The following is a 25086-nucleotide window of genomic DNA, read 5'->3' on the forward strand; positions in this document are numbered from 1 at the left end:
TTGCCATGCCAAAATTATGCATTACTTTAATTTTTTAAAATTTGTTTACTTATTTTTGGTACTGGGGATTGAACACAGGGCATCATTCATGGTAGGCAAATGCTGTACTATTGAGCTGCATCCCTAAGTGGGTCAATTATCATCAGTTTTACTATAATTTTGCCCCTACATATATATTTCAAAATTTAAAAAGGTAATTTTCTTACAAAATAACAATTCTTAGGTTATTTGGCGTCACCTAGTAGCTAATTTCCCCAACTGTCTCAAAAACATCTTTTACAACTGATTTGTTTGAAGCTGTAGAGAAACAAGGTTCACAAATTACATTTGGTTGCTGTTTCTAGGTTCTTTAAAGGAACCAAATACTGTGTACTTTGAAGTCCCGGAACCCGTTTATATTTCTAAATGGTTATAAATACAAAATTTCTAAATTCAAGTAAACTTCTTAAGGTAACGCATAGCTCAGTACTTGTCCTAGGACCGCCCCAGGACAATTAAGCAGAATTTTGGTCTCCATAGATGCAGCGCCTTACAGCAGGGGGCAGGATTCCCACCTGGAAATTCTGAGCCCAGGAATTCCCTTCTAACACTAAGCTGAGAAATATTTTTCAAGTTAAAAACAAAACCAAACGAAAACGGTTCCTCTGAATACAGAGAAAAATAAGAGAACATGGTGCTGAGGAAGCATTAGTCAAGACGGAGACCAGAAAAAGCCTGGTTGAAAGGGTAATCAGATTTGGCTTAAAAATGGGAGAAGAGGGGCTGGGGCTCGGTGGCAGAGCGCTTGCCTAGCACGTGTGAGGCCTGGGTTCAACCTCAGCACCCCACAAACATAAATAAAGGTATTGTGTCTATCTACAAATAAAAAAATTATTTTAAAAAAATGGTAAAAGAACTAGCGTCCGCAGATGGAAACCGAGAGATGGAGAGAGGGATCTTTCAGACCCGGGTCGAAACCCGCCCGCCCCTTCACCAGGGGACAAAAACCGAGGCGCAGAGGAAACCCGCTGAGGACGAAAGGAGAGACGAGCGAAGGCTGCGAGCAAATCTCAACGAGGAACTCCGGGAGTTCTTCAGCAGGTTTTTCCAGAGGCTGAAACAACCCCGGATAAGAATAACCAGCACCGAGTTGGAGGACTACCTGCCACCGCCTACCTCACCGCGCCCAGGGCAAAACCCAGGGCGCGCCCCCCCAGCAGGTGACTCAGTTGGCGTCACGAGTGACACGTCACGATCAGGGACTCCGCCGCGGGAAGTAGTCCCCGGCCGCGCCGGCTCCGAAGGGATCCGAGGGTGGAAGTCCTCGGCGTGTGGGTCCAGGCAGCGGCCGGCGCGCAGCCAATCCCTGGAGAGGGGGCGTGGCTTTCTGGGCCCGTGGATCCCTCCGCCCGAGCTTGCTGTGCTGAGGCCGAGGGAGCCGCCATTTTGGATGCTGGGCGACGTTTGCGAAGTCGTTCTCTACTGTTTTCACGCCTGGATTCGACCAGGTGAGTGTAGCATCCTCAGCGTTAGGGGGTCTTTGTCTTTTGGGCCGAACGCCTTGAACTTAATAGTCCCAACCAGCTATTAGGCCTTCGGTTCGGAACGGCCACGGGATGGCAGAGGAGAAAGGGAAGGGTCTTGGAAGCGGGGGTCAGGCCGGAGGTCGGGCGAGGGGCCGCGGCGCGGGAGGCGGGTCCCGGCCGGGGTGGGAGCACCGCAGGGCTGCCAGCTGATAGGAGACCGCCGGCCCTGGACGCCAGAGCCGCCAAACTTTCCCTTCGTCTTCCCTGCCCCGAGGCATCTCGTCTCTGGGGTGGCAGCGCCGCGGTCTGGGCTTTTTGGCGACTCGGAGACTCGCTCAGGGCGCCCTCTTTAGCCGGAGAGAATTACCTTTTCTCTCGCTGCCCCGTTTCGCAGACCCCTCTGGTGAGAGCCCTTGTGAAGAGCCTGCGGCCCTGTGCTTGCCCTTCTGCTCTTTGTGCCAGGCTCTCCTCTTCCGGGTTGCTGGGGTGATTCCCTGAAACTCGCCAACAAAATCTTGAACGACGATCGCGATCATAGTGTCAGTTTAATAATTAGGACAGTAGAATAATCGCAGAAGACGTCCACTTTCCCTCTCTGTGCTCGTAAACTTTCAAGTCGGGTTTAGGGCCTGTGGCTTCTGAAAGATTGAGAATCCTCAACTCTAGACTAGTTTTCCTTTTTAAAAAAATTTTTTGGGGGGTGTGCGGTGCTGGGGAGTAGAACCCAGGGCCTCGAACATGCTAGGTAAGCAGTCCCTCTACCACTTAGCTGTATCCCCTGTTATGGTTTGTTTGTGAGGTGTCCCCCAAAAGCTTATGTATGAGACAATGCAAGGTTTAGAGCAGAAATGATTAGGTTATGAGAGCCTTAGCCCAATCAGTGAATTAATCCCCTGACAGGTTTAATTGGTAGTAACTGAAGGCTGGTGGGGTGTGGCTAGAGGGGGTTCATGGGGGGTGCCTTTGGGGTATCTATTTTGTCTCTGTTGAATGAGAGTCTCTCTGCTTCCTGGTTTTCATCTTGTGAGCTGCTTTCCAACTCCACACCCTTCCACCATTATGTTTTGCCTCATTTGCAGCCCAGAGCAAGGGAGTCAGCTGTCTGTGGACCGAGACCTCTGAATCCGTGAGCCCACCCCAAATAAACATTTCCTCCTTAAAATTTTTCTTGTCAGATCTTTTAGTCACATCAGTGAAAAAGCTGAGTAAAACATCCCCTCAGCCCCTCTAGTCTACTTAACTCTCATTCTTTTACAATAATTACGATCAAGTTCCACGTAACATGTAGCCTATTCTGATTTAAAAGTAAAACTAGAAAACAAGGTATAGTCTAATTCATTTCAAATACAGGAAAAATGAAATGCATATGAATGCTTATTTCAGCATTATTGATATGATATAAATGTGGAAAAGTTGGAGAATTTGTAAGAAAGTTGTCATGCAGTGGGGTATTAGGCAGCCATTAAAATAGTTTCTGTAACATCTGATTGTAAATGATAAAAAGGATTTGTTAGTGCTCATAGTTCATGAGTACGACTTTGTAAAAGTATGCCTTAAGAAATATTTTTGGTAAAAGTATACCCAGTGAATTTTCTTTCTTTCTTTTTTTTAACCCAATGAATTTTCTACAGTGTGTTTATATTTTATTGAGAAGCAAGATTTTGTAATGTCTGTGCATTCCAGTATTAATGACTGCTGCCAGAAAACTTTGATGGTATCTGAATTATGAAGCCGATACTTGGGAATTACATATGCTGCTGAAGGTGTTGTAGTTGCTTTATTTTATTGACGTTTCAATCTTGATTCGTTTGGTCAGTAAAGATTTAATTACAGTTTGTAGTGTGAAAATACAGTAAAATTCCTGGCAAGCTGAACATGAAATGCTTTATTATTATTATTTGTTATTTTTTTAGTTGTTATTGGACACACTACCTTTATTTTATTTATTCATTTTTATGTGCGGAGGATTGAACCCAGGGCTTCATACATGCTAGGCGAGTGCTCTATTGCTGAGCCACAACCTTAGCCTCAAGAAATCCTTTTTTTTATATATATATTTATTTTTTTTTAAGTTGTAGATGGACACAACACAATGCCTTTATTTTTATGTGGTGCTGAGGATTGAAACCAGGTCCCTCCCGTGCTAGGCGAGTGCTCTACTGATGAGCCACAATCCCAGCCCCTCATGAAATGCTTTTTAAGGAAATTGAATTATATTATCTTGAAAATGCATTCTAGAGCAGATTGTGTATGTTTGTGCCATTGTGTCGTATCTTCATTAACTGCATGCAATACAGTGGTCAACCCTAAGTCTGTTAACATCACATAGTTTATAAGAAAAGTGTTCAGAATAAATAAAATGATACATTTCAAATACAGAAGTTTTTGTGTATACGCAAAATGTCTCTGTTAGTCACTTCTGAGACTGCTGTCTTCTTACCCTTTCATACTCTTGGCACTGCAAGCCCTAAAGCTGGTCTCAAATGTTTGTTAGTTTGCTTGTTTTTGTGGCATTAGTTATTGAACCCAGTGGTGCTTTATCATTGAGCTACATCCTCAGCCCTTTTTTGTTTTGAAACAGGGTCATGCTTAGTTGCCAAGTCTGGCTTTGAACTTGGAATCCTTCTGTCTCAGCCTCTCAAGTAGTTAGGATTACTGGCATGGGACACTAAACCCGGCTCTTTTGTTTATCACGCTATTTTTAGTTTTGTTGTTGTTGTTGTTTGGTACTGGGGATTGAACTTAGGGGCACTCAGCCACTGAACCATATCCCCAGCCCTTTTGTATTTTATTTAGAGACAGGGACTCACTAAGTTACTGAGGCTGGTTTTGAACTTACGATCCTCCTGCCTCAGCTGAGCCCCTGAGAATTACAGGCATGCACCACAGTGCCCAGCTTATTTTTAGCTATTTTTAATAGAGCTTTCAAAATCTCTTCTCTGGGCATTTCCACTATTTTGGCCAGTAGTTCTGAACTATAACATTCTCTCCTTTCCTCTTTAAAAATCATCAGATTCAAAGAACTCAATCCATGCATGGTTTTATACTTCCCCTTATTCAGAATGGAGAGATTGATTAATTAAGCAATTTGGTGAGACCTTGTTTCAAAACAAAAAAATGTTAACCAGTTATTCCCTCCTCGATATATACCCAAAGGACTTAAGTCAGTATACTATAGTGACGCGGCCACATCAGTGCTTATAGCAGCTTAATTCACAATAGCTAAGCTGTGAAACCATGAAAACATGGTATATATACTCAATGGGATATTACTCAGCCATAAAGAAGAATGAAATTATGGCCTGTGCTGGTAAGTTAATGGAACTGGAAGCTGTCATACTAAGTGAAATGAGCCAATCCCCCAAAACTAAAGACCAGATGTTCTCTCTGGTATGTGGATGCTGACATACAATAAGGAGGGGGGAGGGAAGAATAGAAGTTCATTGGATTGGACTAAGGGGAATGAAGGGAAGGGAAGAGGGGTGGGAATAAGAAATACAGTGGAATGAATCAGATATAACTTTCCTATGTTCGTATATGAATACATGACCAGTGAAACTCCACATCATGTACAACTGCAAGAATGGGAGTCTAATTAGAATAAGTTATACTCCATGTGTCTAAAATGTGTCAGAATACACTCCGCCATCATATATATCTAAAAAGAACAAATAAAAATTATTAGTAAAATGCTTTAAAAAATGATCTGAGGATATATTTCAATACAGAAGTAAGATAAAAACTGAAAAATGGGATTGCAATCACGAGATCATATACTTTTTTTAAAATTTTTTTAAGTTGGACACAATACCTTTATTTATTTATATGTGGTGCTAAGGACAGAACCCAGCGTCTCATATGTTTTATATCATTAGATTGTGAATTTCTTGAAGCAGTGATCAGCTCTCATTTAAATGTATCATTTTGAAGGGGTCTAGCAGTCAGTACCTATAGATCACCACTCAATAAAAAGGGCTAGGGATGTGGCTCAGTGGCCCTGGGTTCAATCCCTGGAACAAAACCAAAACAAAAAGGTCAGTGAATGCATAACAGTGAAGATACTGAGGCCAAAGTGATTTAGAATAACTTTCGAATCACAAAAGAATTTTAAATAAACTGGACATGGTGGTGAGTGCCTGTGATCCCAACTACTCTAGTGGGTGAGACAAGACAGAAAAAAATTTTTAATTGGGTATCTGTAACAGTGGTCCACTTTATGTTCTGAATATAGCCTTTGCTGCTCTGCCACTGTGACTTATTTTTAAAAATGGATATGTTTCTTTCTCTTCCTCTCTTCCTGCTCCTTCCTAATTTCTCCCCTTTCCTAATCTCAGGGGAAACAGAATTACCTTCCCCATCCTAGGCAGAATTATCTGTCCTTGAGCACACTTCCACTACAGGAATGAAGTAATTCAGACTTTGGGGATGGTACCAGAAGATCTCAAAATGATTATCTTCTAAGCTAACAAGTGAATCACAACTCCAACCGAGAACCCGTGGAATACAGCCTTGGAATCACCTCTTTAAAAGTCCCGTGCTCCCCTTGATGGGCAAAATAACAGCCTCTGGGACAGGAGTCCCCTGTGCAGCGTCTTTGCTAGCAAAGCAATAAAATTTTTTTTCCTTTTTGTCAAAACTGTGTCCTCAATATTGAATTGGTATCAGGGACAAGGACCAAGCTTTTGATAATATATTGGACAATATTAGTATGTGGTATGTATGTAATGTATTCACGTGAACAGATATTTGCTTCTATATTTGTGGGTTTATATACACACATGTAAATACTGTTTACCTGAATATTTTATTAACTTTTAGGTTATTATCCCTAAATTAACATTTTCATACAAGATACAAAGTTTATGTTAGTTTTGGAAACATAATTCAGAATCTGAACTAGACTTGTCAGTCTTGTATTAAACTAGTTTTAAGTCTAATGATTTATTTCATATACTGATAATAATTTAGAACATATCCTTAGTTATTTCTTTTGTGTCGTTGTTTTTAGTTGTTAGATTCTTTGTAGAATAGGGATCTATTAAAAAGGAGTTGATTGGGCTGGGGATGTGGCTCAAGTGGTAATGTGCTTGCTTGGCATGCATGGGGCTCTGGGTTCGATCCTCAGCACCACATTAAAAAAATAAAGATGTTGTGTCCACCGAAAACTGAAAAATAAATATTAAAAAAATTCTCTTTCTCTCTCTCTCAAAAAAAGGAGTTGAAAATCTGTGATACTTACCAAAATAGTTTAGCAAATTCTTTTTCTTTCCTTAAATCTAAAATAAGCAAATTAGATAATATAAATTAGTAGAATTAAAAGAGAATGTTAAATTTAAATTTTCAAGTAATTGACATACTAACATTATAAATGAGTAATAGCTTTGTGCAAGAACACTGTGCTAGGCAGTGTGGGAGTGACACTGGCACCTAAGAAGTAGTTGAAGTCTTCCAGTGAGACTAAAACAGATTAATCAAAAATGTTAAAGGTTGGGGCTGGGGTTATGGCTCAGCAGTAAAGTGCTTGCCTAGCATGTCTGAGGCCCTGGATTCGATCCTTAGCACCATGTAAAAATGAATAAAACAAAGATATTGTGTCCAACTACAAAAATTTTTTAACTAAAAAATAAATTAAAAAAAAAAATGTTAAAGGCTGGCCACACCTGTAAACACAGCTTTTTGAGAGGCCAGCCTGGGCAATTTAGTGAGACCCTGTCTCAAAATAAAAATTAAAAATGCATGGGGTTGTAGCACAGTGGTAGAGTTCTTGCCCAGCATGCTGAAGGCCCTGGGTTCAATCCCTAGTACTGCCAAAAAAAAAAAAAAAGGTGCTAAAGGATATAACTTTAGCATACTTTATTTTAACCTAAAACACAAAGTCACTTATCATTTAATCTTTAGATGAAGAGCTAAGCCTTTTTTTTTTTTTTTTTTTTTTTTAGTTTTACTTTTAGTTGTTGATAGACCTTTATATGCAATGCTTAGAATTGAACCCAGTACCTCACACACATGCCAGGCACTACTGCCGAGCCCCAGCCCCAAAGTGTTTCATTGTCTTTTTTTCTTTGTGTGTGTGTGTGTGTGTTGCTGGTGATTGAACCCAGGGTTTGTAGGTAGGCACTCTACCAACTGAGTTATATCCCCAGCCCTTTTTTTTTTTTTAAATATGATTCTGTTGGCTGGAATTTATTGGTATAGTGCTTATTGTGAATATATGCTAATTGTTATTTTATTAGGTTTGAACCTAGGAGTGCTTAACCACTGAGTGACTTCCTCAGCCCTTTTTATTTTGAGATAAGGTCTTGCTAAATTGCTTACGACCCTGCTGAATTGCTGGGGCTGGCCTCGAACTTGGGATCCTCTACCTCTGGAGTTGTTGGGATTACAGACATGTGCCACCACACCTGGCATATGCTAAGTTCTTTTAAGAAATTTTCATTTAATTCTCATACTATTGCTGTGAGGTGGGAAGTTCATGTAATATTGATGCTAATTTTTCTTAGATATTACATAGAATTCACCAGGAAAGCCAGGATTTTCTGGGCCCAGAATTTTCTTTTGGAATGGTTTTTAATTTTAACTTCAATTTTTGTCACAGTTATAGTAGTTATATTTTCTGTTTCTTGGTGTTGATTTCAATAAGAGTTTCTAAGGGATTTGTCCATTTTGTATCCTTGTTAAATTCACAGCTTTATAATATCACCTTTTAATATCTGTACGATCTGTACTGATATTCCCCTTTCATTTCTAATTGTTTTTCCTTTGTGTATTATATTAAATCAGCATTTTCTTTCTTTCTTTTTTTTTTTTTTTCTTGTTTTTCCCTTTTCAGTTTCACTGACTTTTTGTCTTTCCTTCTGCTTGTGGTTGGTTAGTTTTGCTCATTTCCTGGTTCCTTAAGGTAGATGTTTATATTGCTAATATGAAGTCTTTCTTTTCCAATTTAATATTAACCTTACTGTTGTACATCCACAAATTTTATGTTTCTTTTCATATTCTTTCATTTCAGACTGAGCTGGGCAATTAAGCAAAATCACTGTCTCAGAATAAAAAGGTAGGGGAAATGAGGGTGTATCTCAGTGGTAAAGCAACCCTAGGTTCAATGCCCAGTACCAAAAAACAATTCTACAGACAGCTTGTATGCTAACTCAACATGTTTTTTTGTTTGTTGGTACTGAGGATTGAACCCCGAGATGCTTAACTACTGAGCTACATCCCCAGCTCCTTTTTTATCTTTTATTAGAGACAGGATCTTCCTGAATTGCTTAGCGCCTCGCTTTTGCTGAGACTGGCTTTGAACTCCTGATTCTCCTGCCTCAGCCTCCTGAGCTGCTAGAATCACAGGTGTTGTGCCACTGTGCCCAACTTCAACATGTGTGGGGTGTTTTTTTGTTTGTTTGTTTTTTTGGGTTTTTTTTAGAATTTCACATATTTTCTTATTGTTTGCAGAATTCAACATGTTTTTAAAGAAACAACTTACACAAAATCATCCTGGCTCTGCTCTGACTTAAGATAACAGCCAAGGATATAGAAGCACTCCTGGGTTCTATCCCTAGTACAGGGGGGGAAAAAAAAGGTCATAGTCCCATAACAATATACTGTTCATAGAGCTGAGGCGTATTTGCCCAAGATTCCTCCTTTGGTAAGAGAAAGATACTTTGCCCTGATCAGAGACTGGAGAGCTCAGTGGCCTTGAGGTCTGTGAAATCGGGTTCCAGATAAAATTGGCTGGTGTGGGCCAAGATGATCAAGTGTGCTTTTAGAGTCTTTGGCATATTATTTGATTCTATTGTCATTATAAATCTTCACCCCTGTGGGTTTCACTTAAACATGGGAATTTGAAATCCATTAAAATCTGACCATCAATCAAGAGTTAGGAAGTGGTACTTGGATAGAACCCTCTGGACATTGCCCCTTAATCCCAATAAAAACTGGGACACAAGGGAGTTGTTAGGATCTCTTCTAGATGATGCAGTCTCTTCTGTCTTCTAATAAACTTAGCTATACTTTTACTATACCACATATCTTGCTTCTTTTGCAGAGAGAGACACAATAGCCAAGAACACATCCCATGTTTTGCTGACAAATTTGCCTTATAGAGCCATGTGTGGTGATGAATGCCTGTAATCTCAGCAGCTCCTAGCAACTCGGGAGGCTGAGGCAGGAGTTTGAGCCAGTCTCAACAATTTAGTGAGGCCCTAAACTCTAGAACACCATTTCTTTATGGCATTGACTACAGTTATTATTTTAGTTAACCAATGTGTAATTTCTGTGAGTATACACTATTGAGGGCAGTATCCCTGCCTTTTTTCCTTACCAGTGTATCTAGTGCCTGTTAAAGTATAATAGGCATTAAGTAAATAATTGTTGAAGGGAGTTAAAAATGTGCATTGTAACCCTGTGCCACTGTAATCACAGCAACTGGGGAGTCTGAGGTAGGAAGATTATAAGTTTAAAGCCAACCTAAGTAACTTAGCGAGACCTGTCTCAAAATAAAAATAAAATGACTAGGGATGTGCTTCAGTGGTAAATAACCCAAGTTCATTCAGTTTCCCCAAAAAAATATATTAGTCCCCAAATGATATAATAGTGTATGATAAAGATGGTTTACTTGGGGGATGATGTCAAGTGTACTTAGTCTTATTCTTAACTTTGCCACTAGTTACTGGGTGATCTTGGGCAGGTGCCTGTGAGTAGTGGTTACTCTTTTTCTCTTACCTATCTCTGGTTACTTATTTTTTTAAAATATTTTTATTGGTTATAGATGGACACAATACCTTTATTTTATTTGTTTATTTTTTTTGTGCCTCACACATGCTAGGCAAGTGCTCTACCACTGAGTCACAACCCCAACCCTATCTCTGGTTATTAATGCCTTGACAGTTAAGAGACTGGTTGGCTTTAGCTAGCACCAGAAACTGCTACAATGCTTGACATTATAATTGAAGTTATAATTGGGAGAGGTATTTTACGGCATAAACATAGTTATCCCATGCTTCAGTTATATTGAATTTATAGCTCTCAGAAAGTTTTTCCTTCTCTGGTACCTGAGATTTGATATCCATTATTTCCTGCACTTGGGATATTCACACTCTGTTTACAGAAATCTAGTTTGTCTTTCAGGACTCAGTTTCCGCTTTGCCTTCTCCTGGAAAGCTTTTCATAACCTAAGCATGGTTAGGTCATTTTTCTAGAATAGGTACTGTTGACATTTTGGGCAGATAACTTTTGTGTTGTGGAGACACAGTCCTCTTCATTGTAATTTGTTTAATAGCATCCCAGGCCTCTACCTGCTAGTTGTCAGCAAGAAAGAATTCAGTTGTGACAAACCAAAATGTCTCCATTCATTACTGGATGTCCTTTAAGGCACAAAATTGCTCCCAACTGAGAAATTTTAGAGGGCTGGGGATATAGTGCAGTTGGTAGAGTGCTTATCTTGCATGCACAAGGCCCCGGGTTCATTAAAAAAAAATTTTGATACAGGTCTTTTGAGAAACTTTAGAATTATAGTCCATATGAAATAGCATTGTAATTGCTGGATTTTCTTAGCTCCTCCCCCCAATACAATACCAGTTCTTTTTGAAGGCAGGGATTATACCTTATTTTTACTTTTTTTTCTTCAGCACCTAGCCAGAATCTGATTATAATCAGTAAATATTTGCTGAATGGATTGAACATAATTCAGCATAATGGATTAGAGATACTTTGTAACATACAAGCCCCCTTTTAAACTGGGACTTGAGATAATCATTAAATGTAGTGTAAAGGCTTCTGGAGACAGTTTCACAAAGAGAAATGCTTCTGTCTTTTATTAGTGATTTTTGCACAAATAGATACTATTCCTAGCATTCTTATATTTGATCTCTTGACTTGTCTATTCTTTAGTTACTTTGTTAGACCTAGCTTTTGTTTGGAGTTTACATGTTTTGAAGTTTGAATCTAGAATTAAAAGTGAGAAAAATAGAAAATTGTGTCATCCTGAAATGGACTGCCCAATAGTTAGTACACAGTGGTCTACCTCGCATCTTGGAGTAATGGGTAGATGGTTTTATTGACTCTAACTCTGCTATTTAATGAAATTCTTGGTAAATAGTCTTCTGTTGTGGAATTTCTTTTATTTGATTGTTTATTTATTTATTTATTTATTTACTTATTGTGCTGCCGGGGATTGAACCCAGGGCCTTGTGCATGTGAGGCAAGCACTCTACCAACTGTGCTCTATCTCCAGCCCTATTGTGGAATTTCGAAGTACACATTTTTTCACCCCTTTGTATAACTATGTGTTAGTGTTGGGCACAGCTTTCCCCTAAAGGCTGAGATTTAATAGGATTTGAGGAATTAGGAAGAGAATGTCTTTGAATTTGGGTCTAACTTTGATGATCTTTGCTGATCACCACCCCTAGGTGCTAGTATTTTGGGGAGAAGCTGGGGGCCTTCCTGCTTGATACTCATTTTTAATATCTGTCACCTGGTTTTTTCAGCTCTGCCCTTAAAATAGATTTAAAATCCAATTGCTTCTGTTACTACCACTGCTGTTTGGTTCTAAGCTATATTATCTCTTGCTGGACTATCGTATTAGCCTTTTCATGATACCCCTGTGCTCAATATTATCCTCTTTTAATCAGTTTTCTATATAACAGCCAAAGTAATGTGTAAAAAATATCATTTAGATTATGTCATTTCCTGTATTGGAAAAACACCCTGGGGGCTCAAGATGTAGTTCAGTGGTAGAGCATATGCTTGGCACATGTGAAGCCCTGGGTTTAATCTGTAAAACCAAAAGGAAAAAGAAACTCTCTAGTGTGTCAAATATTCCCCTTCAGTAGTGTTAGTTCCAGAACTAATTTTGACTCAAAATAGTCACTGCTATGCTTCTTTTTACAGGAGGAACAGTACAGCATGCTGGGCTCCGGATTTAAAGCTGAGCGTTTACGAGTCAATTTGAGATTAGTCATAAATCGTCTTAAACTATTGGAGAAAAAAAAAAGTAAGTAGTGAATGATTGCCTTATTTCACTTTCCCAAAATACATCTCCAGGTGTCAGCACCCTCATACTGGATCTTTTAGGCCAGTGCTGTGAGATCTCAGGTGTCTCATCTTTTAAGCTTTAGCTGAATCTCTGCCTTTTGTGATGAGTTAGACTGAATCACTTTGTTGCAGGGGAGGGATGTACAGTTGACCCTTCATGTTCATGGTTTCCATTGCTGTGGATACTACATCTGGATTCAACCAAGTACGGATCAAAATTTTTCAGAGGAAAAAATTATATCTGTATCAAACATGTGTAGACCTTTTTTCCTGTCATTATTCCCTAAACAGTACATTATAGCCACTATTAACATAGCATTTACATTGTATTAGGGATTATAAATAATCTACAGGTAATTTAAAATGTATAGGAGAATGTGTATAAGTTGGTTATATGCAAATATTATACCATTTTATATAATGAACTTGAGCATCCTTGGATTTTGGTATCCATGTGGTGTCTTGAAATCAGTTCCTCTAGGATACTGAGGGACAGCTGTACTCTCTGGGAATGGAATGGGTAACATGACTCCTGAGTTGGAAATGTCAGGCTGTGCTATATTCTTATGTACACAGTAGCAAATTCAAGAGGAGTTAAGGTAGGAGTAGACGAGGTAGGATTAGATTTGCTAAGGGAGTGTGAACTAGTATGTAGTAGAAATACCCAGTTCTCTCTGTTGGGGTAAAAGTCTGCTTACAGCCCAGTTCCCAGTGCACTACTGTTGTGTGACTGCAGTGGGATTTGTGCCTTAGCGGAACTGGCCCAGAAAGCAAGGAAGGAGATTGCTGACTATCTGGCTGCTGGGAAAGATGAGAGAGCTCGTATTCGTGTGGAGCACATTATTCGTGAAGACTACCTCGTAGAGGCCATGGAGATCCTGGAGCTGTACTGTGACCTGCTGCTGGCTCGGTTTGGCCTCATCCAGTCTATGAAGTAAGATTCTTCCAAAGACTAAATCAACTCTAAAATTTAAGAATGAAGTAATAATGATCTCTTTCTACATGTACATTGAATGGGCTAGTGCTTGTGGGCTATTTTATTTATCCAAGGATCTTTTTCCTATCCTATCATTCACTTGAAGTATGATTTCAATTTAGGTAACTTGTAAAATAAAGATTCTGAAACTGAGAGGTTTGAGTTTTGGCTCAGCCATTTCCTGACTTTGTGACATTGCTAAAGAGTTTCTCCAAAAGTAAAACAAGTAATGAAATGGCCAGAAATCAAGTTATTATTATGATAATTCAGTGAGATTCATGAAATAGCCTTGGAGACTTAACAGATGTATCATATAAAGGCTAAGATTTTGTTGCTCTTAAAAAACACTAAGTCATATTAATTTTGTTCTTGATTAGGGAGCTGGATTCTGGTCTGGCCGAATCTGTGTCTACACTGATCTGGGCTGCTCCTCGACTCCAGTCAGAAGTGGCTGAATTGAAAATTGTGAGTACAACCAGTTTGTGTTTTCTGTAGTTTTTCATATTGTTAGAAATTTTGGTTAGCATGCCAGTAATCCCAGCTACTCAGGGGTCTGAGGCAGGAGAATTGCAAGTTTGAGGCCAGCCTGGGCAACTTTTAGCAAGACCCTGTCTTAAATTTTTGAAAAAAGAGAAAGAAAGAAGAGCCGGGGGTGTAGATCAATGGTAGAATACATGCCTCGTAATGTGCAAGGTCCTGGGTTTAATCCCCAGTATTGCAAAAAAGGGAGAGAGAAAGGTTGGTTAACAGAAGTCACTTAAGGCATTCTTGCTTATTTGACCAGGCATTTTTTTTACCCTTGCTGCTTTTGAAACAGGCTTTATAAATTTGTCCTCTTTTTCAGGCCTATGTCATAGGGTAGAACATTGTCTTGTAAATTTGAGTAATTTTTTAAATATATATTTTAGTTGTAGTTGGACATAATATCTTTATTTTATTTATTTCTTTATGTGGTGCTGAGGATTGAACCCAGCGTCTCATACGTGCTAGGCGAGCACTCTACTGCTGAGCCACAACCCCAGCCCCTTGAGTAATTTTTTTAGGAGCAAAATTCTATATACCTCCAGTTTTGTCTTATTTTTGTTATAATGTCATTTAATCTTATACAAATAGAACAAAGTTTGTGTATGTTTTCTTTTTTTGTGCTGGGGATTGAACCCAGGGCTTCAGGCATGCCAGTGCTTTATCACTGAACTACACCCCCAACCTCCAGAAAAGTTCTTATATGCCTGTAAACCAGTAAAGTTAAAATAAAATTGACATAAGTTCATAGATATTATGAGCTAGATGAGCACTGGGAATAATATGGTGAACAAAATATGACAGTAGTCATACTTGTGCGTGCGCACATGTGTTTATGTGTTGCTGGGGATTAAACCGAGGGTCTCTGTCTTATGCTGGGCAAGCACTCTACACTGAGCTATGTTCCCAGCCCACCAGCTATACTCTTGTAGCTTAGAGTCTAGTGGAAGAGACAGATATTAACCAAAAAATTGTTATCAAAATGTGGAAAAGTACTCATTGCTAGGTACAAATTTAATTGAGTTGTTTTCTGTTTCTCTGCACTTTTGCCTTTTTGTTTTATTTCCTAGGATATTATCTCAATCTTATCACCTAACCTATATGTTAAGATCATTCCGTCTTCTATATGTTTTTATTTTTCTATATATTTATATTTTATTTTTAATTCTCTGAATATTTTTGTAATCTTCTTTGTTTTGTTTCATGGCTACAATGTCTTCTAACTCTTTAAGGATAAATTAAAAAATACATATTTTCTGTACCCCTCCCCCTCCATTAGTACTGGGGATTGAACCCAGGGGCCCTCTACCACCCCCATCCCTTTTTTATTTTTTGAGACAGGGTCTGAGTTATAGAGACAGGCCTCATGTTGTGATCCTCCTCCTTTAGATTCTTCTTTTTTTTTTTGTGGTACTGAAGATCAAACTGAGGGACACTTAACCACTGAACCGCATTCCCCAGCCTTATTTTGTATTTAGAGACAGGGTCTCACTGAGTTGCTTAGTGCCTCGTTTATTTGCTGAGGCTGGCTTTGAACTTGTGATCCTCTTGCCTCAGCCTCCCTAGCCGCTGGGATTACAGGCATGCGTCACTGTGCCCGGCCTGCTTTAGATTCTTGAGTTGCTAGACAAAAGGTGTGTGCCACCATGCCTGGCCTAAGGATATTGATTACATTTTTAAATTTACTCTTTTTAATTAAGGCTTTTTTGAGGGGGGATGGGTGGTACTGGGGATTGAACCCAGGAGCATTCTACCTCTGACCTACATCCCCAGTCCTTTATTGTTTCCTTTAATTTTATTTTGAGACAGGTTCTGCTAAATTGCTGAGGCTGGCTTCAGACTTTCAATCTCTCTGCCTCAGCCTCTCAAATTCCTTGGATTACAGGTGTGCCCACTGTCCCTGGCTGGAGGATATTTATTTTTTCTGTAATGAGGATTGAACCCTTTACTACATGCTAGATAATAGTTACATCCCCAGCTTGCCCCCACCTCCCACTGCCCTACTTTTCTTTTTGGAAAGTTGCCCATGCTGGCCTTGAATTTAAGGATCTTGCTTCTGCCTCTAGAGTAGCTGGTGTTACAGGATGCACCACTATGCCTGCCATGTTTTTTACATATTTTTCATATACCTACTTTAACTTTTTTAAGTCAATTCACCATTCAATCTGAACAACCTAAGTGTTTTGTTTAAAAGCTGCATGAGAGCTTTAAAGCTTCCCAGTAGCTTTCTGTTATGTCTGTGATAGAAACAAAACTTCATTTTAAAAAAATAACTTCATTGTACTTATTTTTATTTTTATGTTGTGCTGAGGATCAAACTCAGTGCCTCATATGTGCTAGGCAAGCGCTCTGCCACTGAGCTACAACCTCAGCCCAAAACTGCATAATTTTGACTTATATGACTCTGCATTCCAGACAATCCCATCTTTCTCACTTGATTTCTTTTCTTTTTTCTTTTTTTATATATACATATATATTTTAGTTGTCAACGGACCTTTTCATTGTATTTATTTATATGTGGTGCTGAGAATAGAACCCAGTGCCTCACATATGCTGGGCAAGCGCTCTGCTACTGAGCCACAACCCCAACCCTCTCACTTCATTTCTTACCTTACTTGTACTTGGGCTTAGCAGGAAAAGCTCACTGGCTTTATTTCAGTCTTGAGTATTAGCACATGCTTTTTTCATTTTCTAAAATACTCTTTCTTCCCTTCTTAACTTTGGGTTTTAAATCTTGGTAAAACATCCTGTCTTTGTGCAGCCTCACCTGACTTTTCTGATTGAATCTGAAGGTGGTGATAGCATAGTGTACTTTCCCTCAGTAGCACTTCCACAGCTGCAGCTGTACCTTTGTGTAATTATTTTATTAACTGTAAGACTATAAAAAATATGAACAGTATCTGTCTTTGTTCGTCACTGTATTTGTAGTGCATATCATAATAGTATTAGCACTTGGATGCTGCTCATTGGATGGATGGATGGATGGATAAACTAATTTGTGGTACTCATTAAGCCATTACAGACCTCAGTTTTTTGGAAATCTTGTTTAGAAGCATGTTTACTGTTGATAGAGGGAAGCTTGAAGTAGTTTTTATAGAAGTGATTCTGGGTTTTATTTAATCATCTTTTTTCTCTGTAGGTTGCTGATCAGCTCTGTGCCAAATATAGCAAGGAATATGGCAAGTTATGTAGGACCAACCAGATTGGAACTGTGAACGATAGGGTAATGAACATATTTGGTAAATGTGAAACAGTGTGTATGTGGTGGGAACAAGTTATCTTATTGCCTGTAGTAACTCTTGTAGTTCCACGGCATGGCTGAGTTAGTAGAGGCTGCACATTTCATACTGAGTATGAGAAGTAAGCCTATATGGCTGGCAGTATTGAGGGAACACAGTGCCTACACCTATAGACCTCCTGCCCAGCACCTGATTATGACGCTCTCTGTGGTTCCTGATCTGCCCTTCTCTTCCCCATTCTTGTGCCTCTTGTAAATTGTGAAGGTAGGGAGCGAGATGGGGAGAAGGGTGGAGGAGTTGAAATGTGGAAGGCAGTAGTGTTAGACTTTTCAGTGTTTGGTTAGTGTATAAACAAAAAATTGAAAGACATGGGTCCTGTAGTGTGCCTGGTGATTCTGGGGGGGGAAAATAACTTATTGGTTCTTTTTCAATATTACCCACAAAATGAGAGAAATTAAGTGTGACAGATTAGGATTAGGCTGGTTTGATATAGATACTTCTTAACCCTGGGTCTTCTACTTACAGCTAATGCACAAACTGAGTGTGGAAGCCCCACCCAAAATCCTGGTGGAGAGATACCTTATTGAAATTGCCAAGAATTACAATGTACCCTATGAACCTGACTCTGTGGTCATGGTAAGTTTATCCCAGACTGCAGTGAAAATGAGTCTGTACATATGGCTTTGGGGGGGGCGGGGAAGTGTATATATATATATATATGTTCTTTGCATTAACTTAAGTTGGTGTGAGTTTAAGCCTTTGTTTTGTTAGATGCCATTTGGCCTAATAGCATGCCTGCATAGCTCCCAAGATACTTAAGGATCAGATTAGATGATTGACATTGAAAGCTCTTTGAAAAGGTAGGAACTTTGATACAAATGTAAAATGGCTTTTTAGTGAACTTGAAGGAATTGAGAACTCCTCCTGGAGACAGCAAGAAATACCCAAGACCTGAATAGTTCATTTATTGTGCCCATCATGTGTCAGATAGTACACAGAAAGCCGGGAATACAAAGATGTATAAAAACAAGTTCTTTGTCCTGAAAGGCTTACAGTGTAGGAAGGTAAACATGCAAATAATCATTCAGCTGGGCCAACCTCAGTGGTGGGCTCAGGTCTGTAGGTAGGTGTAGGCGCTGTGTTCCCTCCACATTGATAATGTGACCCAGTTCTCCCACACCAATCTGTTGGCAAAATGTCTCTTTTTGGTTTTTTTCACTTAAAATACATTATTTTTGATTGAAAATAATCATTTAGATTGCCACCTTTGGTGGCCATCTCCATCTTCCCACATACAATAGAAGTCTTTATTTCCCCACCTTTCAAGAGTATTGATGAGTGATAGCTCTCACACCAGGTGTCTTTTTAGAGATGGCCCTCCCCTGGAAAGAGTAGTCTTACCCAGAGTCTTTCCTGGGGGCAGCCTGTATCCAATAACTGATCAGTCCAGGGGCTTATTCCTCCATTCATGGACACACCTTTGCAGGTTCCTCTCAGCTTCAGAGCTCCCTTGGGAGTTGGCTAAGGCCTTTGTTTCCCATATAGGTGCTTTGACCCCAAGAGCACCCTGCAGTAAGCTTCCTTCATGCTGATTTACATGTCAGTTAGCTGGTAAAACTACCCTTGGAAATAATATGGGTTTCTTTTTCTTAGGCAGAAGCTCCTCCTGGAGTAGAAACAGATCTCATTGATGTTGGATTCACAGATGATGTGAAGAAAGGTGGCCCTGGAAGAGGAGGAGGTGGTGGTGGGTTCACAGCACCTGTTGGTGGAACTGATGGAACAGTGCCAATGCCTATGCCTATGCCTATGCCCATGCCATCTCCAAATACTCCCTTCTCATATCCACTGCCTAAGGGACCAGTGAGTATGCTTGTAAAGTGTGGATATAAACTTTATGACAAATGAGATCTATAAATACACTCAAGAATTGTTGGTTGTCAGTAGCATTTAGCACTTAGAACATTTGGTATTGGCTTAATGGTCTCAATGTGGAAACAATATTGGGATTCTGAGAAAATCTTGGTTTGGCTATAGGTAACAAAGTGAAAAAATCTAGAGATGTAGTGCTTAAAAATGTTTTTCATGTTGGCTTATTGAGTATCTTTGGGACCAGTTGCAGTTGTGCTAATAGCTTTTTCCAAAAATGAATAACAACTATTAGCAGGCAGAAAACCTCCAGTTGTAGACAAGATATTAGGTAATTAATAGTGAAGTCTAATTATAATTTTCCCTTGTAGACAGACATTGAAACATTTGATTTAGTTAGAGATAGGATCTCACTGAGTTGCTTAGCGCCTTGCTTTTGCTGAGGCTGGCTTTGAACTCGTGATTCTTCTGCCTCAGCCTCCCAGGCTGCTGGGATTACAGGTGTGTGCCACCATGCCTGGCAAGCTGGAATCTTTCTGACCACATGTGGTCTTTTTGAGCATTTTCTCAGGGAGGGGATCTTATATATTTTCATTCAATTTGAGTGCATCCATAAACACATGTATATGTATTCTGTCCTTCTCATACACAAACCACAAAAATTACCAAAATTGAGGGCATTGTCTCTGATGTTGCCTTTCTCCTCTTGCAGTCGGATTTCAATGGCTTGCCAGTGGGGACTTATCAGGCCTTTCCCAATATTCATCCACCTCAGATACCAGCAACTCCCCCATCATATGAATCTGTAAGTGCCTGAGCCTCTTTTATAAGCAACAGGAGAGTGAATCGCATGGAGAGAACAAAGTAATGACCACAGGGAAGGCAAAGTTTTGATCAACTCTCCTATGTTGGCATTGCTCCTGCTTTGGAATTCATGTTGCTTTAAAACTATCTTGGAGATGGGGAGCAGTGGTGGTGGCATTATTGGTGGGAATGCTTTGTTGGTGGAAACCAGAAATCAGGAAGGAGCTACAGTTCTCTTAGGAAGTTGTAGTGCCCTAGTCAGAGAATCATATCAAGCTGTTGTAGTCTTGGTGTTAGATTAATGTTATAATAATCTAACACCAAGGACTTTGTTCTCAGCATTCGTGTAAAGAAATAACAACCAGGATTTTTTTGCCAGGGGTAGCGGGTACCAGGGATTGAACCCAGAGGTGATTAGCTATTGAGCCATATCCCTATCCCTTTTTTGTATTTTATTTGGAGACAGGGTCTCACTGAGTTGTTAGGGCCTCACTAAATTGCTGAAGCTGGCTTTGAACCCACGATCCTCCTGCTTCAGCCTCCTAAGCCACTAGGATTACAGGCATGTGCCTGGCGACTAGAATTTTTTTTTTTTTAACCTTTATTTATTTATTTGTTTGTTTATTTCTTTTTTATGTGGTGCTGAGGATCAAATCCAGTGCCTCACATGCCAGGCAAGCACTCTACCACTGAGCCACAATCCCAGCCCAACTAGGATTTTTTTTTAATCAGAGGTGTCCAGTTAATAAATTTCAGACTATAGCATTGATTTCACATTTTAGTTTCATAGTTAAAACTTGAATAAATAGCTAATGTGGTTATGATGCCTAGAACTGCAGGTTGTAACAGCTTTGCTTCAGAATTAGTTTCATTTTCTTAGTACATACAATTTGAGACTTGTGTCTGTCTGATACTTCACTGAAAAGACAAATTGGAATGGCATTTGCTATGTGAATTATTCATCTAGAAGCGCTCTGTGTTCCTGAGCTTGCACGTTCTTTCCATTGGTTTTTATCTCTAGCTGGCATGTTCTACCTTGAGTCTTAGTTTTTCTCATGCTTCAGTCTTGCATGTGTTGAAGCATGGATTACAGTTATTTCTAAGAATGAGGTAGAAGATCATCATTATTTGAGGATTTTGTTCTTGTTGGTATATTTGGGGATTTAGTGCTAGAAAGTTTCTTTTTTGTCTTGGGAATTCAGAGTTCAGCATGGTGGATACCTGATTGGAAAAGTGTAGGAAGTAGAGGGGCAATTTCTTTGGAGCAGGTTCTGTTGCTTTTGGTAAGCAGCTGAGCTTTTGGAAATCTTGGGCTGGAACCAGTATTGGTACTTTCTTCAGGGTTCCTTAGCTCCTCTGCCTGTGGTAACAGTCTTTGTGTTGCAGGTTGATGACATTAATCCTGATAAGAATGTTTCTTCTGCACAGATAATTGGTGAGTATGGATCAGAATCTTCAAAGGCTCAGTGTTAACCCCTCTGCTGTTTGTTCATTCTTCCTCCCTCAGAGACTGTTGGCATGAAGATTTTCCCCAGTCCCAAAGAATCTCCTATTTCCTATTTCTGTCAATGGTATCATTATTCTTTCCACTTATTCTAATTTTTTTGTCTTCTAGTTTTCATTTAACCTCAAATTATGTTATTTTAAAAATTTATATATGATAGTGGAATGCATTATGTTATTTTAAAAATTTATATATGATAGTGGAATGCATTAAAATTCTTATTACACATATAGAGCACAATTTTTCATATCTCTGGTTGTATGCTCTTTATTATGTTATCATTACTTCAGTTTCCATCCAGTTCTTGGATGTATTTTTTTTTTTTAAGTGTGGTATTGAAGAGACATTAGAAAGGGCAAAACAGGCACAAGTCACAAGGTATAGCTCTGTGAATTTTTCACTAAGCAGGCATGTTTTTTTAACTATGTACTCAAAAAAATATATAGTTGGGTGAGGTGGCACATGCCTGTAATTTAGCAAGACCTGTCTGAAAATGAAGGGCTCTGTGTTAGAGAGCTTGCCTAGCATGTGTTCAATCCCACATATGGGGGCAGAGAGAAAGGCAGAAGTCACCAGAAACCTGGAATAGTTTTAGAGATGTTTATTATATTGAGGTATAACTTATACTAGAAAACATAGACTTTGTTGTCTGATGTTTTTGTGTGTACCATCCACCACCCCAATTAAAGTAGAAAGTGTTTCCATCACCCCTCTTGTAAGTCCTTACGTTCCTTTCCAATTAATTCCATTCATCCTCCCAAAGAAAATCATGCTCCTGAGGTACTATGATATGTTTTGCCTGTTCTACAACTTAAGATATAAATACAATCATACAGTAGGCAGATAAGGGGGTGATTTTAATATAATATACAAGTGGAAGAATAGAAATACAGAATACATGGGCTGGGATTATGGCTCAGCGTTAGAGCACTCGCCTAGCACGGGTGGGACCCGGGTTCGACCCTCAGCACCACATAAAAATAAAGGCATTGTGTCATGTCCATCTATACCTAAAAAATAAATATTAAAAAAAAAAAGAAATACAGAATACACTCTTATATGAAATAATATGGGTGTTAACATTCCTTATAAAAATTTTTTCTTCCTAAATCTTAAGTAGTTTTTACAGAAGCAGAAGTTGGTTCAGTACTACTAATACTAGTCCTTGGGCTTGTCATAGCAGCTGAGCTTTGTGAAAAGGGAGTCTATTAGATGAATGATCAGTGGACCTGGCCTCATGTACCAAATTTTGACTTCCTTTAAATGTTTTTCTCACTAAAGGAAAGTAAAACAGGTAGAATTCAACTATAATTAGAAAATGTAAATGTTAATTATGAGGATTTTTATTGACTTTTAGAATTAAATGTTAGTTTTTTTAAACTAATGTTTTCTTCTGTGTTTTGATCTTATTTTTCCTCTGTTAAAGGGAATCTGAGCTGTTGCTCTTGTGTTTGTAACATTGTATTCCTTATCTTAATTTAATTAGGACCTGGACCCAAGCAGGAAGCCTCTGCAAAGCCCCCTTCTAGACCTATGGATAACTATGACAACTTTGTACTGCCAGAGTTACCATCTGTGCCAGACACACTGCCAACTTCATCTGCTGGTGCCAGCAACTCAGCTTCTGAAGACATTGACTTTGATGATCTTTCCCGGAGATTTGAAGAACTAAAGAAGAAGACATAGGTCTCTTAAATCAGGCAACCTCCACGTTCTGGAAGTTGAGACTGAGCAGTTTCTCCTTGTAACAAAGAATCTCCATGAAATTCCGTTTCATCTATTAACCATCACTGAGCGTGACACTCTTCCTTGGGGCTCTCTTCCTGCTCTACCAAATTCTGTTGCTTTCCAGTTCTCTATTGAGACTAAGACACTAACAACTGGAGACTGAGGCCAGCACACTGGCTCCTGGCAGTTGTGCCTGTTTCCTGACAGAGGAATCCCAGGTTTTCTCCCACAGTCCTTCCCCAGGAGAATGAGAAGATGAAGCATTGTGAGGAGAGCCACTGGAGATGGCTGGACTCTGGAGGAGAGCTCCTCATGAAGTGTCTCAGCCGTCTGTTGTGGTTCCAGACTTGGAAACACTTCCCTCTGTATAGAGGGATTGTGCTGAGAATCAAAGCCACTGTTTGTTTTCTCACTCTCATAAGTAGGAGAGAGAGAAAGTGGCTCAGGAAGCCATGGTAATGGTTCTTGGAAGCTGGGCTCTCTCCTTGGCATGTACACTACTCCTTGCTGCAGGGCACTGTTCCACCTGGATCCAGTTGCAAAGTGGATTTCAAAAAAGTTGAAGGCCTCTCTTAGTTCTACTGGATTCTCAGGGAGCCCTCTGTGGCCTTTTGCTTTATTTTGAGTGCTGTTTCCCCCTTTTTACCAGAGAACAGCACTGTAGAATTTTGTTTTTCCCCATAGCATGTTAATAGCAGAGGGAGGACAGGTCACATATTGGGCAGAAGTTGCTGTTCAAGCCTAGGGTGGACTTCCAGCTGCCTTAATAGAAGTACTCAAGTCTCTTGGGTAGTGAGCTGGAAGGCCTACAGGAGAAGAGGGGAACCTGTTTTCATTTGAAAACTTTATGATTAAGGGAATCTTTCAAAACTGATCTCAAATTTTCAGTGCCCATGTGACTATATTTCACTGCTTTTCTGGGTGGATCAGACTTGTTTATTGTAATTTATGTGCTCCTTTGTCCCCTAAGGTCATCCTTCCACACAGGGTTGGCTTTGAGATTAAAGATAGCATTTTTGCTTCTGTGTAGCACAGCTGTACATAACCTGTTTCAAGCAACTTTCTTTAATGTTATTGATTTGTATTTCATAGCTTGGTAGTTGCTAATAAAATTAGAAGATCCTGTGTCCTGCTTTTTCCATTGTTGCTTAAATGAAGTATGAATTTGGATTTTAGTGAAAAATATTTAAGCAGATAGCTCACATTGGTACACAAGCCAGAGCTGGCCCTCAGTCTTTAGTTCCCTTAGTAATTACAGACCCCCCCAGGGCCATTTAGCAGGGCTCATTTCCATCTCTGTATTTAAAGCCAGATAGGATTTGTGAAGTTTCTTGATTACTCCTATGGCAGGACTCCTCATACTTTTATCTTTATTTTTAGTAATTTGCAGTGAGCCCATATCTGACTGACTCATTTCCCACAGCCATCCTGGGGCATAGGTGGCAAGTGTTCTGTTACTTGCAGCTTGGCAGCAGAGCTGATTTATCCTGTGTAACAGTTATTCCCTTCCTGACAGTGCCAAGATCCTCAAGAGAGAGCTAGGAGCCAAGGTGACTTTGATTTCTCATTAACTTACAGAATTAAGAACCAAGTGTATTATGTGCATTTATAACCATACAGATAATATTCTGAAAAGTAATAAATCAAGATGAACTGTCTTCATCCTATTACCTCCTAAGACTTTAGAAATACCAGTGCCCATTGTCATGACTGTTTCTCAAATGAGCAAATTTGAGGGCTTCTGTGGCAACATATGTGTCAGTACAGCTTCTGAGTATTTGAATATTAAAGGAGAAGAGTGAGAAAATTGACATTGTTGCTAATGTTAGAATTTTTTTAAAAATGCCAAAACTACAAAAAAACAAAACAGTAAATATATAGTAAACAGCCCGGTGTGGTGGCACCTATAATCCC

General features: G+C 39.5%; 2 protein-coding genes across 12 annotated transcripts in view; one reads left to right on the forward strand and one right to left on the reverse strand.

Moving 5' to 3' along the window:
* The window catches only part of Znf821 (zinc finger protein 821), a 30391-nt gene extending 28814 nt beyond the window's left edge, over positions 1-1577 (reverse strand). For both annotated transcript variants that reach the window (XM_015496129.1, XM_015496126.1), the window contains exon 1: positions 1156-1577. The gene's annotated coding sequence lies outside the window, so the exon portion shown is untranslated. The remainder of the gene's footprint in view (positions 1-1155) is intronic.
* Positions 1353-24297, forward strand: Ist1 (IST1 factor associated with ESCRT-III). 10 transcript variants are annotated; one of them, XM_048792471.1, is made up of 11 exons: positions 1403-1487; positions 2585-2631; positions 12387-12493; positions 13267-13464; positions 13884-13971; positions 17168-17251; positions 17793-17903; positions 18921-19130; positions 19849-19941; positions 21369-21375; positions 22931-24297. In XM_048792471.1, the coding sequence occupies exons 1-11, from the start codon at positions 1430-1432 to the stop codon at positions 23128-23130; spliced, it is 1203 nt and encodes a 400-aa protein (XP_048648428.1). In that variant the 5' UTR covers positions 1403-1429; the 3' UTR covers positions 23131-24297. The 10 variants fall into 10 exon arrangements, with proteins under 10 accessions (XP_048648430.1, XP_015351609.1, XP_048648428.1 ...); XM_048792469.1 differs by having other exon boundaries at positions 1410-1487; positions 21327-21375; XM_048792470.1 differs by having other exon boundaries at positions 1413-1487; positions 12387-12489; positions 13284-13464; positions 21327-21375.
* Positions 24298-25086: the final 789 nt, after the last annotated feature.

The sequence above is a fragment of the Marmota marmota genome, unplaced genomic scaffold (genome assembly GCF_001458135.2).
Source record: "Marmota marmota marmota unplaced genomic scaffold, marMar, whole genome shotgun sequence".
In the NCBI taxonomy this organism is placed as follows: domain Eukaryota; kingdom Metazoa; phylum Chordata; class Mammalia; order Rodentia; family Sciuridae; genus Marmota; species Marmota marmota.

Excerpts from the sequence above, each read along its gene's own strand:
- Ist1 (XM_048792469.1), top strand. The coding sequence starts at position 1,430 with ATGCTGGGCGACGTTTGCGAAGTCGTTCTCTACTGTTTTCACGCCTGG. Across the intron at positions 1,488-2,584 it reads TCACGCCTGGATTCGACCAG|CCCAGAGCAAGGGAGTCAGC; the intron begins GTGAGTGTAGCA and ends CCTCATTTGCAG. Across the intron at positions 13,465-13,883 it reads GGCCTCATCCAGTCTATGAA|GGAGCTGGATTCTGGTCTGG; the intron begins GTAAGATTCTTC and ends GTTCTTGATTAG.